This window comes from Pogona vitticeps, chromosome 14 (genome assembly GCF_051106095.1).
Source record: "Pogona vitticeps strain Pit_001003342236 chromosome 14, PviZW2.1, whole genome shotgun sequence".
NCBI lineage: Eukaryota > Metazoa > Chordata > Lepidosauria > Squamata > Agamidae > Pogona > Pogona vitticeps.
This window is the reverse complement of record NC_135796.1, coordinates 11,506,932-11,522,565: the sequence shown is the minus strand read 5'-3', so window position 1 is coordinate 11,522,565 and position 15,634 is coordinate 11,506,932. Positions and strand designations below refer to the sequence as shown.

The following is a 15,634-nucleotide window of genomic DNA, read 5'->3' as shown; positions in this document are numbered from 1 at the left end:
AAACTGGAATCAAAGCTTTCACTAAGTGGTAGGGTACCTCCTGCATATGACTTAAATACTGTACCAACTTCATTTCCAGAATCTTAGGAGAGTAGCTGCCAGTTGCACAAAATAAAACTGGATTAAATGTGCCAGTTCTCTGTTTCAATGTAACAAGCAGCTTGGTGCAAGCCAGCAGGGCGATTCTGGAAGCTGTAGTACAAAATCCATGCTAGAATGGGATTCTAGAAATTTGAATCCCAAAAAGTAATTTTCCCATTCTGTCTCCAATATTCACATCCATCTATGTGAGAGGCAAGTAGGTAATTTTATATAATGGACTAGAGTGAAACTTGAATCTTACTAGTTATAATTAACAACATTCTTTATTTTTTCTACTATAGCTCAGAGACATAACTATTTTATAATCATTAGGTTACAAATGATAACTGTCTTCTTCCCTTTACTGTGGGGTTGTAATTATTTTAATTTACTTTTGCAGTTATACCAAGTTTCTTTCCTAGCTGACCAATTATTATAACAGCTATGTCTGGAAAATAAATACCACCCTGTTTGTCACTTTTTAAATATTATCAAACCTATATTTTTATTTCTGTGCATGAATCATATAGATACATGGATTTCTCTCCTAACAAAATAATCTGAGCAGTCGACGTATTTAAACAAATTATTATCACCTTTCTCCAGATAACAAATGTTTGAGAATTCCCAGATCACTCTATGACAGAGAAGCAAAATGTGCAAGAGAAGAAAGTTATCTTTGCTTCAGAGGGCGCTAATACATATCCATTCTTATCTTCTCTCTGCCACGGGTGGTAAGCTTCACTTGGCATCATTATTCCCCCCCCCTTCTAAGACTGTTTTATGAACTACAACAGATTAATGTAGGTCAAGCAATTCGACCACTTCTACATTTAATTAATTTATTTCATTTCTACCCAGTTTCCATTAAGTAATAGCATTCAAGGTGGCTTTCAGACATAATTGAAAAGAGATTTAAAATGTCTTTAAACACAAGACTAATGAACCAGTTAAAGACCAGCTGAACAATAAAGCAATTAAAATATAAAAATGAAATCATGACAATTTAATACTCACTAAATATCAAACTCAGTATGTATCCCAAAGTGGTGCAGTGGACAGAGTGACGGACTAAGATTCTGGAGAACAGGGTTCAAATCCCTGTTCAACCATAGAAAGTCACTGGGGTAGTGGAACTGATAAAACCAATCATTGGATATCTCACCCTATGTACCTTAAAAGCCTTATGAGGATCGCTATTCAGTCAATTCCAACATGATGGCACAGAACACACAAACATCAAACAGTTTGAGAAGGCCAGTTTGAAGAGCTCTGTAGGCAACCCTTTCCTAAAAGCAGTGAGAGTGGAAAAGTGGGTTGTAACTTGTAACTCACAATCTGTGAGCAATCAGAAGAGAAATTCCCGCTTTGCATGCCCATCCACAGGTGCTGGTATTCTCAAGCATATTCTCTTCCAGATCTTAACACCTGGTTTAAACAAGAGGTTTATAATGAACTAGCTAGAACGCAAGCCATGGAAGGGCACCCCTTCCAAAGAAAGTGAGCCACAAATGCCTCACTCCTGGACCTCAGAGGGTTACACCTAATCTCACTTTTATTTACGTATTTATTTTTCCTTTGGAAAGCAAGGGTTCTGAAAACAGTGTCCTCAAACCCTCTAGATGCCGTGTTTTTTAAAACCGTGTATAGGGTAGGGATTCTGCCTCCCACAGTGTACAGCACAAGGAGACATGTAAAGCCTTTAAAGAAATAATATTTGGGGGGGAGCTGAGAGAGGCATCGCACGCAATCCACAAGTCACATCCCCCCGTTTTAAAATTTGAAAACAAGACCTTTAATTGGGGCAAGAAGGCAACAGGCAACCAGTGCAGGTCTCTTAAATCCTGGGGTCCCACAGCTCTGACCAGCCTGACCCTCATCCAGTACCGCCCGTTTTGACAGCTGATGGGATGCAGCCGCCCAAAAGCAAGCAGGAGGGCTTTAGGTCGCCCTAAATCCATACGAACACCAAACAGGCATCAATAAGTAAATAAATAGAAACACCCAGAAATGGAAAAGAAATAGAAAGGATGACCAAGTCACAACTGCAGGAGCTTTAGCCATGACGGCTCATCCCCGCACACACCCCCTTCAAGGTCTCCACTCAGGCAGAGACGAGAGGAAACCTTGGACCTCCCGTCTTAACCTTCCTCTCCTCGAGCCCAGGGCGGGGGGATGATGGGCGGTGTAGTCCAAAAACCCTCTGCAGAGGGAGGACTGCCTCGAGAAGAGGAATCAAAGGGGGGGTGCTGACTGAAAGCGAGGAAAAGGGCTTCTTCCAGGAGCCCAGCGTCCTCCTCCTTTCAGGAGCTTCCCTTGCCCCCGCACCCCCGGGCCCGAGCCTCCTTCCCGCCATGATCCTCAACCCATCATCATCATCATCATCCTTCCCCTCCTCTTCCTCTTCCCCCCCTGCGTCCACTTCTAGGCAGGGGCCCTGTCGTGGCGGTCCCTTGTTTCCCGCCGGGCCGCTTAGGTCGTTGCCCTCGGGTGACTTCCGGCGTTGCCGGGGAGCCGCCGGGGAGCCGCCGGGGAAGGAAGGCACCGGAGGCGGCGGGCGGACGGGCAGGCGGGCGGGACGGGACGGGGCGCGGAGGATGGAGCCGGTCCCGTGAGGGGGAAGGAGGAGCACGGAGGAGGAGGAGAAGCGGCCGAGGCGAAGGCAGCGGGAGGAGGAGGAGGAGGAGGAGGGCGGCAGCCACCCATGGCGGTGGGGCGCCGGCTGTGAGGCCAGCCCTGCCCCCGGGGGTGGGGGTGTCTCCCCCGCCGCCCCCGCCTCGCCACCCCCAACGCGGAGCAGAGCCTGCCCCGACCCGCCGCCGGCCTCAACACGGAGGCCCAGGCACCCGAGCAAGGGGGGGAGGAGGAGGAGGAGGAAGGAGGGGGAGGGGGAGGGGAGGGGGAGGAAGAGGAGGAGGAGGAGGAAGGCCAGGAGGAGGAAGACCAGGAGGACCATGAAGCTCCTGAAGCCGACCTGGGTCAACCACAATGGTGAGCTGGAGGGGGGGGGGGCGAGGGAAGCAGGAGAGATGGGCAAGGCGGCTGTGGGTGGTGGGTGGTGGTAGGCGAGCTTGCCTCTGAGCGTGTGCAGAGTTCTCCCTCCCCCCCCCCCCCCGAGGAGGGTCTCAAGGAGCGCCAGAGCCTGGCCGGGGCTAGGTTTGGCTTTACCTGTGTCTTATCCGCCTGCCTCTCTTTCCTCCCACCCACCGAGCTGTCCCTTCTTAACACCTCTGGGGAGCCAGGTTTCTTCCTGAGCATGGGCAGAGTTTTCAAGGAAAGAGGAAGGGCTGCTCCAAGCATGTCTGTCCAGAGTGTTGTGGGTTTTTTTTCTTCTTCTTCGCTTTCTTGTTTCAATTTTGGGTTTCTTCTTTCTGCGCTCAGAAGAAGAAACCGAGGTGGCCCCGAAGAGGGGGCAGGTTTTGTGGGGTTTGAGAGAAGACGAAATCCTGAGCACGAGCAGGATCTTTAGCCTCTTTTTCTCATCCACCGGGGGGGGGTCCTCTTGAGTGTTGCGGGGTCAGTCATTCATGGAAGTAGAATTTGAGGGATAGAGATACACAAGGAATGTATTCGCGAAGGCTTTCACAGCCGGGATCTAAAGTTTGTTACTCTCTCCTGTCGTCTGAAGATGCCGGCCACAGAGACTGGCGAAACATTAGGAAGAACAACCTTCAGAACACGGCCAAAGAGCCCGAAAAACCCACAACAACCATAACAAGGAATATTAATGTTATTTTGTGTTTCTTTTTAAAGGCAGATAGGAGGAGAGTCCGTTTTGGGCATGCATGTGCAGAGTGCTGGGTGTCTACCTTTGGATGCAGCCTGGAAGAAGTTGGGGTGTCTCTGGATAGGCACTTAAGTCCTGGACACCAGGAAAAAAAATGAGATGTGGGTTTTGAGCCTGTAGGGATTTCCCCTTTCCTCCATGGTGCAAGAGGTGGTTTTCTAAGACATGCTCCCGTGCAAATTGGCATTACATTGAGTCAGCTAGTTGATCTGCCTTTGGAGGTTTCTGGGTGTTTGCTGGATGCCTTTTTCTTTCTGCTTCTGGTTGTGTGCAAGGAGTACTTTCCCTTACTTAGTAATCTGTAGTTGTACCTTTCATATGGATGTTTTAATAAGTATAGATGTTTCCAGGGAAAGATTGTATGGAACTGTTTCACACTTTGAGTCAGATCACTGTAGCTGGCTTCAAAATATATAAGGTGCCTCCGTTTTTTCCACTGATGTGGTGTTTACACAGCATACAGGCCAGCAAAGACTTCTGTGACAGCATTGTGTAGAACTAACTTTTTGCAGTTAGGCATCCTTCAGTCTCCAGAGACTATAGTACTGTAACGTGCTCTGTATGGAGGACTTGGAACAGCATCTAGTGTGGCTGAAAAGGCCAATTCGAGAGTGACAATCCCTTCCACACTGAAGACAAATACAGTCTGTCCCCTGTCCAGCTCCCTGATTTTGCTGCTTTCGGGACTGCCTCTTTGCCTTGGCCTGCTGGACAAAGCTCTCTTCAAATTGGGAGAGGCCGTGATGCAATGCCTGCCTCCAGGCTGAATGCTCAGATGTCAGGGTTTCTCATCTGTTGAGGTCTATTCCTAAGGCCCTCAGATCCCACTTGCAGATATCCTTGTATCGCATCTGTGGTCTCTCCCTGCACTAATTCTCCACACAGGAGATCTTTTGGAATCCGACCATCAGCCATTCTCACAACATGCCCAAGACAAAGTAGACAAACTAACTTATACTGTACTAAATAAGACTGTTTGTCTCTTTGCCAGAATTGTGTATTGTGAAGCGCAGCAACTTTAGGGCATGTGACTTAAGGCTTTTAACACAAAGATGCTTTAGCATGCATCTAATACCTCTAAATTGCTGAGGATTTCTGTTGGATACCTCTCAGGTCTACAGTGCAATCCTCAGCGTTGTTTGGAGAACTAAGTCTTTCTGAATTAAAAATGGGATATCCTCCGAGGCAGTTGTACACCATGCTGCAGTCTTTTGGTGTGAGGAGCAGGTAAGGGGGGGTCCAGAGCATAGTCCTGTGAAATTGCTTTTGGGCTCTTTTAAGAAATATTTGGCACTTGTTACATACAAAGGAGTACCTCCTTTTGCTGAGATATGTTCTTCACACACGGGTAAAAGTAAGGGTTTTGAGGAGTTTGGTACCGAGGGGTTGTGATTTCTAAACTAGGCTTCTTCATGTGAATCTTGACCTGAGCTTATTCAGCATGGAAAAAAGAATGCCCCAGAGAAACTTTTGTGTTGGATGAGACAGGACCATGTAATTTATCTGCCCCCTCCTCTGACATAGACACTGAAAAAATTCACCTAGGTGCTGTATCACTTACCTGTCTTGCAAATATCACCTTACCCAGCAGAATCTTCAGAGACAAGCTGATGCCACTATTTGGTATATAGGATTATTTAATGTTAGAGTGAGATGGTGTTTAAGATAGAGAAGGCAGAAGATGCAATAGTGTGTACCAAATTATTCTAATGCAGTCCACGAACGATTCTAATACAGTGGTGCCTCGCTTGACGACGATAATCTGTTCCGTTCAAATCGCTGTTAAGCGAAATTGTCATCAAGTGAAAGTAAAAACCAATTGAAATGCATTAAAACCCGGTTAATGCGTTCCAGTGGGCGAAATACCTCATCATCCAGCGAAGATCCTCCATAGAGGAAGCCATTTTCGATCGCTGTCTTCCGGAAATAGGTCCGAAAAACAGCGGGAGGCCATTTTGAAAACCCGACAATCAGCTGTAAAGATCGTCGTGAAGTGAAAAATTGGTTCCCAAAGCAGAGTACCGATAGTCATAAAGCGGATTTTCCCCATTGAAACATCATCGCAAAAACCTCATCGTTAAGCGATTTCAGCGTCGAGTGGGGTAATCGTCAAGCGGAACACCACTGTACTAAATGCTAGAGGGGTTGAATTTGCTTGGCTTATTCTGGACACTTAGCTGGGTCCTTGAAAATAATCTAGTACAAAGCTGGACCATTGGCAAGCCTTAAAAGCAAATTTCTTCTAACACCCTGGTAGAGGGAATTTGGAAATACTATGGAAGAGCAGAGGTGGAGAGCTTGTGAACCTCTAGGGGCTACTGGACTGTGATTTCCATCAACGTAGTCAGCATTGCCTATGATAAAGGCTTATGACAGCCACAGTTCTTAATATAAGGAAGGCCAGACATTCCTTACCTATAATAACATCTAATGGAAGCCCAGCCCATTCCCATGTAAAGGACAGGTGTGTGCAAAGTATCTTCTGGACTCTTAGCAGGAAAATTGACTTCCTTCCAGGAAAATAGAAGTAGAAGTACCTGTTCTGGCATCTTCCAGTAATTTCTTAGCACTGAGCTTCTGAGTTTCACCCTCATTATTACCATGTGTTTATTCCTATTCCACTTTTTTTTACCAACAGCTACTCACAACAGATCAAATAACAGTAAGTGTAACCTTTCAAAAAGAATGGAAACAGTAACAAGTAATCATCAAATAGGGTGGTATTTGTTTGATCCTTTCTAGTATTTGTATACTTGCCTTTTTAAAGCTTCAAATATTTTCTTTTAATCATGTAAATCAACTTGAGTTCTTTGAAGGAGAAAGGTGGAGTAAAAATATTTTAAATAAATAAACACCCAATAGAATATCAAGCAATAAGAATATTGGAAAAATTCAGTAAGTCCAGCTTCTGAAATTAAACAAGGGAAAGAGAAGAAGCTTAAGACAGATAAAAAGATATGCCAAGGGCAATCCAAATAGACCACTCTTTTACTGAAAGGCTACATGGGGCTCTTCCTGGTTCAACCTCTTCTGGTAAGTCAGCTCTCTCACTTGTAGTTATTTTCATCCCTTCTCTCCCCTGTCTCTCAGGTCCTTATCACGCTATCACTTTGGGGAAATAAGGTTTGCCAGGCCTTCTTTTTTTTGTTGTTTAGTCCAGCTTCCCAAGGTTCATAGATCTTACATTCCAGGTTCCTATGCAGTATTTCTCTTTGCAGCATCGGACTTTCCTTTCACTTCCAGGCGCATCCGCAGCTGAGCGTCCTTTCGGCTTTGGCCCAACCACTTCATAAGCTCTGAGCTACTTGTCCTCCACTCTTCATCAGTAGCATGCTGGGCGCCTTCCGACTTGAGGGGCTCATCTTCCGGCGTCATATCTTTTAGCCTTTTGTTTCAATCCATGGAGTTTTCTTGGCAAAGATACTGGAGTGGCATTGCCAGTTCCTGCTCCAGGTGGATCGCGTTTAGTCTGAACTCTCCACGATGACCCTCTTGGGTGTCCCTGCACGGCACAGCCCATAGCTTCTCTAAATTACTCAAGCCCCAGGCCCCATATTTGCGCTAATTGTTCTGCCTTTTTCTTAGATTTAGTAGGTGTGGAATGCAAGCCAGCTGATGAATGCTCAGCTCCTTAGATGTTGGTCCCTTCAGCCGCGTTTTTCCAGCGCTTTCTGCAGTTAGCAGCTTGATCTGTCTTCAAGATGGTGGAATAGGGCAAGACGGGGGGGGGGGACATGGGGACAATTCTGAGTTCCCTGTAACTGTCTTTCTTCTATCACCCATGCTTTCCATCGGCATCTTATTGGCTGCTGTGGAAATCAGGATGCTGCATAAGATCCATATTTGGTCTGATCCAGCAAAACTCCACAGGTTTCATTATCTCCTACAAAATTAAGCTTGTGTTACCAGTTTGCTGCTTGTGGATTTTGACAGAGGCCAGGATTTTCTCATTGGGTGAGGAAAAAATGCATTTTTAAAAATAGTGTAGCTTTTTAAAGAGAAAGGTATTTTTTAAAGTGGTGACGTATGCTGGTCTCATCTTCCTCCCATTGTGGAACAAAGTTCTGTGGATAAAGTTCAACCAATCTTCTGTCTGTACCACTGGTTCCCAGTCTTGGGTCCCTAGATGTCTTTGGACTACAACTCCCAGCAATCCTGGTCAGCACAGCTAGTGGTGAAGGCTTCTGGGAGTTGTAGTCCAGAAACAGCTGGGAACCACTGGTCTAGAGTTGCCATGTTATGTCCAGTGGAACCCAGATGTGAGATGTCTCAGATATGATGCCCATAAAAGTTTGATTATAGAAAACATTTTTTTTCAGTCTGCAGCTCTCAAAATACTCCATGGTCACTGGCCGTGCTGGTTGGGGTGTCGTGAGAAATGTGGTCCAAAACAGTAACTTTCCCCATCTTTCAGTGCTAGTTTTCTCCACTTCAAGAATCCCACAAAACAGTAGGCAAATTTACAAAAGAAGGCCAGATAGAAAGTGTTACAAAGAAGACTTGACAGAGACCAGAACTTGGAAATAGCCAATTCAAAGTGACTTAGTTAATAGAAGTTACTTCTTTCATAATGAGACTGTCTTTGAAGCTACCTTTCAAAAGTAACATAAGAAGTGGGAATGGAGTCGCTTTCTGGATGTCACAAATATTATCTTCTAGTCACTTTTATAAAGGTTTACTTTTTGAATGTTTTGTAGGCACATGCAGTGGTATTTTGACAGGAATACTTCACGTTTTATGGCATTTTCCGTCATTCTCCCATTTCAAATCCTCCAGGAAACAAAAGTAAAAATAATGACAGTCTGATTTGCTTTTTTTTTTCAACATGGTCACGATTAACAACAATTAATTGCCTTTTAATTGTACTAGCTTTAATTTCTTTGGTGTCCCTGGGCAACAAGAATGTCATCGTCATCGGCAGCAGGAGCTTGCCAGAGAGGAAATGCCTTCTTCTGCGGGTTTTTTTTGGGGGGGTGTCTGCAGCTTTGTTGCATAGCGTGTAAGCCATGGAGACCCAAAATTGCAGAAACATGCCTTTCATCAACCTGAAAGTGACATAATTCCTGCTGCATAGGGGTATCTGTCCCTGCCCGATAGGATTTCAGCCACGGTAACAAATAATGGGGAGGCATTAACTTCGAAAAGCAATCTTGCATTCCATGATAGAGGTCTTTCAAAGCAAAGTGTGCTGCTTCTGTACCGCCCCATAACACCTAAAGCACTCTCTGGGTGATTTACAGTTTAATTGTGCAGGCGACACATTGCCCCCATCCCCGGCAAGCTGTGTCCTCGGTTTACTGAACTTGGAAGGATGGAAGTGAGACTTGAGCCAGCTACCTCGTGCCGGCTATGTGGGATTGAACCTGGTTTGTGAGCAGAGTTTTGCCCGCAGTACTGCAGTTTAACCGCTGCGCCGCAAGGAGTAGTCCCATAGAACAGGGAACATAAATATGAGTTTCATATTTATCTGTGGTGCTATATGTGCAGCTGTGCCAGAGAGAACAGGGGAGAAGCCAAAGAGGTAGCAGGCAGGCAAAAATAGTGTTGGGCTGACAATAGCCATGCGGTGCAACACACTGGTCCTCATAGACAAATGTGGTTAGTGATGGTGGGTAGAAGGGACAGGAAATAAAATGTGAACAAATCCAGGGGAAAAACTTAGTTTGATTTTTTTCCCCCTTCCCTCCCCAGACAGTTTTTCATTTTTTTAATTGGAGAAAATTGGAAATTGTGAGAAGGGATGAAAGCACCTCTGTTAAAACATTGTCCCTTTTGGATTGAGTGGATTGCTTTCTGATGTAAGGCTGTACAGTGGTGCCTCGCATTACGAGCACTCCGTTTTGCGACGAAATCGCTTTACGTTGAAGGTTTTGCGATCGCAAAACGATGCTTCCTATGGGGGAATTTCGCTTTGCGATGATTGGTTCCCTGCTTCCCATCTCTGCACCAAAGTGTTTGGCTGTGCGGGCAGGTAGGGAAAGGCTGGCCGCGCTCCTTCCCAAATTGGTGTAATGACGGTGATGATGGAGCTGAGCGCTATGCAGAGCCCGGTAAATGAACTGGCCAATTCTGGGGGATGGGATTCATCTTCCATTTCTCCAGGGAAATGAATCTGAAGAGCCCATATCTTGGTAAAGGTTCCCCGTGACATTTAGTCCAGTCATGTCCAACTCTAGGGCGAGGTGCTCATCCCAATTTCCAAGACATAAAGCCAGCGTTTGTCCGAAGACAATCTTCCATGATCACGTGGCCAGCGCGACTATACACGGAACACCGTGACCTTCCCACTGAGGTGGTACCTATTTATCTACTCACATTTTTACAAGCTTTTGAACTGCTAGGTTGGCAGGAGCTGGTACAAAGTGATGGGAGCTCCCTCCATCGCGTGGATTCGATCTTACGACGGCTGGGCTTCTGACCTTGCAGTCCAGAGGCTTCTGTGTTAAGCCGCAGCGCCACCATGCCCATGTCTTAATTCTCCTCAAAATGCCACCAGCTGAATAGTACGTAAGAGCCTGTAGACGCATAACAACTCATTTCTGCACTTAGTGGGTACTGCCGTCTCCATGAGAGGGGCAGAGATGGAGACCGCCTTATATTGAATCAGGCCCTTATTCCATTTAGCCCAGTATTGTCAACTGGCGGGTCACAGTTTACCAGAGATTTAGACAAGATTTTTCCCCCCTACACCTACTTGGGGAGTTCTGGTCTTCCTCAGTGGACTCCCATCCAAGTTCTCACCAGACATGACTCTACTTAGCTTCTGAAACCCAACAAAGTTGGGTATATTCAAGGTGGGTAATGTCTTTGTTGACGGCTGTGGCTGGCGACCTCGGTTCAACCTTCATTGGGATTCTGTTCGTTGGAACAAGACCATTTCTGACCGAATCACACTTTTTATTTCATTTTACCACAATATTTGTGGTTTCTGCTTTAATCTTTTCCCTCTCTCAGAGATGGCGAAAACGTAAGAGAGGGAGAGATGTTTTAGGGAGCACAGAAGCCTATGAATCCGTTGCAGTCTTACGATCATGGGTCTTTCCTCTTCCTCTGTAAAAGTCCTCAATTATTTGCATGCTTGCCAGTTGCAGTTTAGACTGCTGTAATTCAGTTTACATGGGGCAGCCCTTGAAAAAAAACAAGTCTGGAAGTTTCACTAGATGTGACGTACAGCTGCCTGGGTACATATTGGAGCTGATAGTTAATCAATTTATATGGCACTAATCTTCTACCAGGTTCGCCATGTGTTGCTTTGTTTCTGGATTCAGTTTAAGCTCCTGGGGTTTAACCTTTGAAGTGTTGAAGTTAAGAAGGATCACAAGGAGTGTGAACAGAGATTATTCCTGAGCAGAGATAGCAGCAGGAAATCCTCAGCCCTGCTCAGTTTCCCCACTGAGCACTTTGCAGCTTTGGACAGTTTTCCAGCTAGCTCTTGTAACTACATGATCATCATATCATTCGTTCGTTCGTTCACTTGCTTGCTTGCTTGTTAATATATTTGAAAAAGGATCTCTGCTAGCTTACCTGGTACTTAACAGGACTATTTACTAATCAAGGATAGCCTGTCCAACACTGTCTGCAGATTTGTGACTTTGGACCCATGGTTCTCAACCTTGGGTCACCCAGGTGTTCTTGGACTACAACTCCCAGAAGCCTTCACCAACTAGCTCTGCTGCCTGGGGCTTCTCTGGCAGTTACAGTCCGAGAACACTCCGGTTACCCAAAGTTGGGAACCACCCCCTTGGATTACAAATTTGTGGAGAATTCTGGGGGATGTAGTTCAGAAACACAGATCTGCACACCTCTGTTATCTCAGCCAAATGCCAAGGTGTGCTGCAGTAATACAGTGGTGCCCCGCATGACGATGATAATCCATCCCGTGAAAATCGCTGTTTAGCGAAATCGTCGTCATGCAAAAACCCTTTCCCCATTGGAATGCATTGAAACCCCGTTTAATGCGTTCCAATGGGGAAAATACCTTGTCGTCCAGCGAAGATCACCCTTAGGGAAGCCATTTTGCGAGCGCTGATCAGCTGTAAAAATGGCTACCCTGTGAAGCATGGGTCCGGAAAAATAGGGCAGCCATTTTGCGAAGCCGAAAAAATTGTCTTGCGAACAAATGGTTTGCGAAGCATGGACCTAATCGACATCCAGCGAAAATCCCCCATTGGAATGACTGTTTTGTGAATCGCTATAGCGATCGCAAAAAGTCATCGTTATGTGGATTTGTCGTTTAGCATGGTCGTCGTTTTGCGAGGTACCACTGTATAGCAGCAATCTGAGCCTAGGTATTTCCTTGCTTGCTTGCTTGCTTTACCTTTTTCCTTAGTGTTGTTAAAACAAGCACCTGTGCTGCCAGCGTGTGTGTGTTTTGTGCCGCCAAGTCAGAATCGACTTATAGAGACCCTAACAGGTCTTTCAAGGTTAGTGAGACATTTAAGGAGCGGTTTTGTCAGTCCCCATTCCCCCAGTGAGTTTCAATGGCCGAGCAGGGATTCGAACCCAGTTCTCCAGAGTCTTCGTCTGCCACTCTGTCCACTACCCACCCCCACTGGGAGTCAGTGCCATCCGTGGCATACATAAAAAGGCCGACTTTAAATGAGCAACCGACAGTAACAACACTTTGTCGAGCTTAAACCAACGTGCTTAGATAATACTGGCCTTCTAAATGAGGAAATTATGTCACAACTAACAGAATTTTTGTGTGGAGGCAGAGGTGCTGCAAGCTATTCTTTAGTAAGTGTTGGGAAACCTCCACAATCACTGGTCCAGCTGTCTGGACCTAATGGGAATTGGCAACCAGCAGCCTCTGGAAGGCCACCTATTCGTTACCATTGACTTAGGCCAGTGGCTCCCATACTATCCCAGGTGTTCTTGGACTGCGACTCCCAGAAGCCTTTGCCACTAGCTATGCTGGCTAGGATTTCTGGGACTTGTAGTCCAACAAGACCTGGGTTTCCCAAGGTTGGGAACCACTGACGTAGGCAAAGGAATGAAATCATGTTTCAAGGAAGTGCATTTATGCTTCAGCACATGCACAAATCCCCAGTCTCTCTTCTTCTTTTTTTGCAACCGTTGGGATCTTTCCAGTGTCCTGCAATTTGAACCCTGGTGTGCATCTTCCAAAGGGTGCAGATTTCGTAATCATTACAGTGATGTAAAGAAAGTCCCAATATTTTGGAATGCGTACCTTGAAGCAGGTGATCTTGGCTCCAGGGAAGACTGGAAAGAGGTAAAGGTCAGTTCCTGGGGCGCAGAGTTCCTCTGCGCTTGGTCCTTGGGTAGCCTTTATGCCTCTGAGGCTGGAATCTGTGTCCCTTTGCCTTTTTAGGGAGCGTTTTGACCCCTGCTACACAAACATTCCAAACCAAGGCAAGCGGTCATTAGAGGAAATTGCTATAACTAAGCAACTTGTTCACGAGAATCCTAATTGCAGGGTTGTGGCCAGCAGAGTTGATTGCTAAATGCACCGAGGGTGTCATGCACTTGCTTTGATCCAGTGTATTTTTCTAACTTTCTTTAAATAAAAATGCAAACAACAAAGAGAAACATGATGGGGAAAAATCCTTAATAACACAAAACCACAGAAACAATATAATAATACATAATGTGCTCCTCTCCCCCACTGGGATCATTTGCAGATATAACCAGTTTTTCCTCTATTCATGGAGTCCCCTTTTCCTTCCAAAACTGCGTTAACTCTTGCAAAGGTTCCCAGTCTTTCCCCTTTATTAACGCAAAATTGATGAATTCTCACCAAATATCTATAAAAATAATTATTTATCTCACCCTTAAGTTCAATATTACATTACATGTTAACTTCTCGCAACGACCAGATAGGCGGGGTATAATTTAATTAATTAATAGCTATATTCCAGACTTCTTTATACAGTTCATTCAGTTGATCCAGTGTAAAGGTGTAAATTTTCAGGACATTTTGAAACTATGGATAAAACTACCGTTTGTTTTTTTTTCCTGGTGGAGAAACTTATTCTGATGCTTAGCAGCATTAAAAATGTTTTTGTTCATATAAAATTGTGTTGTTTGTACTATTTATTGTATTAATGACAGATTCGTTATATTTAAAAGCAAGAAAAACCTGAGTTTTGCATAAGTAAATTAGTAAATATACTTTCTATTAAAGGGAAACCTCCAAATGTCTGTACTCTGTGTTATTTAAGCACACATATCTTAGTTTTTGCCATCTGAGAAGTTGGGGGGGGGGAATGAAACTAGAAGCTACACATATTTTATTAAGCAGAATGAAATGGATTTTGTTCACTTCATAAGAAACAAAAGAAAGTAAATTCTGGCCATCTATAAAATCATACATTGTGGAAAGAGCATTACGGTATCCTGTTCCTGTTTTATTTATTTTTTTCCAGGCAAGCCAATATTTTCAGTTGACATTCATCCTGATGGGACCAAGTTTGCAACTGGAGGTCAAGGTATGGTTACAGATATTATTGCTTTAGTTATTTGTCCCCATAAGATTCTGTTTTCTACGTTTGCTTTCATCTGGCATCCAGGCTGTGGCCACGTAGTCCCCAGTTCTGTTGGCCTTTAGCAGGTCTTATGGATGTGCAGCTTTGATTTGTAGTTTGCAATCCTTGTTCCTACATGGATGGATTTATGTCTCAGTATTTGCTAAGGCCAAGAATGCATATGTTTGGATAACGCCCACTTGGAGGGAATTGCTTTTTATTTGGAGACTAGCAAGCTGATCCATCGTTGCTCTTTATCATTTGATAATCATCAAAGATTTAAGATTTTCTGTGGAAATACAGCTGGCTGGATAGCTCAGTGGTCTAGGTTGGTGGTCCCCCAGCCTTGGCCCTCCAGATGTTCCTGGACTACAACTCCCAGAAGCCTTCACCACCACCTCTGCTGGCCAGGATTTCTGGGAGCTGAAGTCCAAGAACATCTGGAGGCCCAAGGTTGGGGACCCAGGTAATAATCTGGCTGCAGAGCCAGAGGTTGGGAGTTTGATTCCCCCACTGTGCCTCCTGCGAGTAGAGCCAGCCTGTGTAGCCTTGGGCAAGCTGCAGAGCCCCAGGACGTATCCAGAAGAAAGGAATTACGAACTACCCCTGAGTATTCTCTACCTGGAAAACCATGAAAAGGGTTGTCGTAAGTCAGAATCGACTTGATGGCACATTATTATTATGCACATGCAAATGTTTTCTTCTAGGTAAAATACTGACTTCTCTGTGTCTTTAGGAGAGGATTCTGGGAAGGTGGTGATATGGAACATGGCTCCTGTTCTCAAAGAGGATGATGAAAAGAATGAGAATGTGCCCAAGATGCTTTGTCAGATGGACAATCATTTAGGTACAGTGGGATGATCTTTTCCTTTGAGGGTTCATTGTCAGCACAGTGTCGGGACCAGCGTATAGAGCCATGGGCCTTGACCCTACTCTGGACCCTTTCATGCCATAAGAATTAGTCCTAATGCAATTCCAAAACATCCTTTCACATTGGATCAGGGATGAACTACTGTCCAGGTTTGAGGGAGCGCCTTTCTTCCTCCCACCTTGCCACAATTTGGTGGATATCTCATTCCTCTTCTGGCAAAAAACCTGTCACTGTCAATACTTCCATTGAGGAAACCCAATGAATCTGTTGGACGTACATGTGCTTTGTTTCCCAGCAGAATAGTTCCTGGATGCCTTATGAGAGCCTTTTTCTGCTAGGAGTGCTGTTCACTCCATTTTGTATGAGTTCCAGCAGAATCACTGGGTTTTTTTTAGCTACTACAGGTACACA

At 45.1% G+C, this 15,634-nt stretch overlaps 1 protein-coding gene across 1 annotated transcript in view; it reads left to right on the top strand.

Annotated features, from left to right (window-relative positions):
* The first annotated feature begins 2,697 nt into the window (after nt 1–2,697).
* Nucleotides 2,698–15,634, top strand: part of HIRA (histone cell cycle regulator) — a 47,428-nt gene continuing 34,491 nt past the window's right edge. The window contains exons 1-3 of the mRNA XM_072983696.2: nt 2,698–3,072; nt 14,254–14,316; nt 15,089–15,199. Coding sequence (XP_072839797.2) covers nt 3,036–3,072; nt 14,254–14,316; nt 15,089–15,199 — 211 coding nt within the window. The 5' untranslated portion in view covers nt 2,698–3,035. The remainder of the gene's footprint in view (nt 3,073–14,253; nt 14,317–15,088; nt 15,200–15,634) is intronic.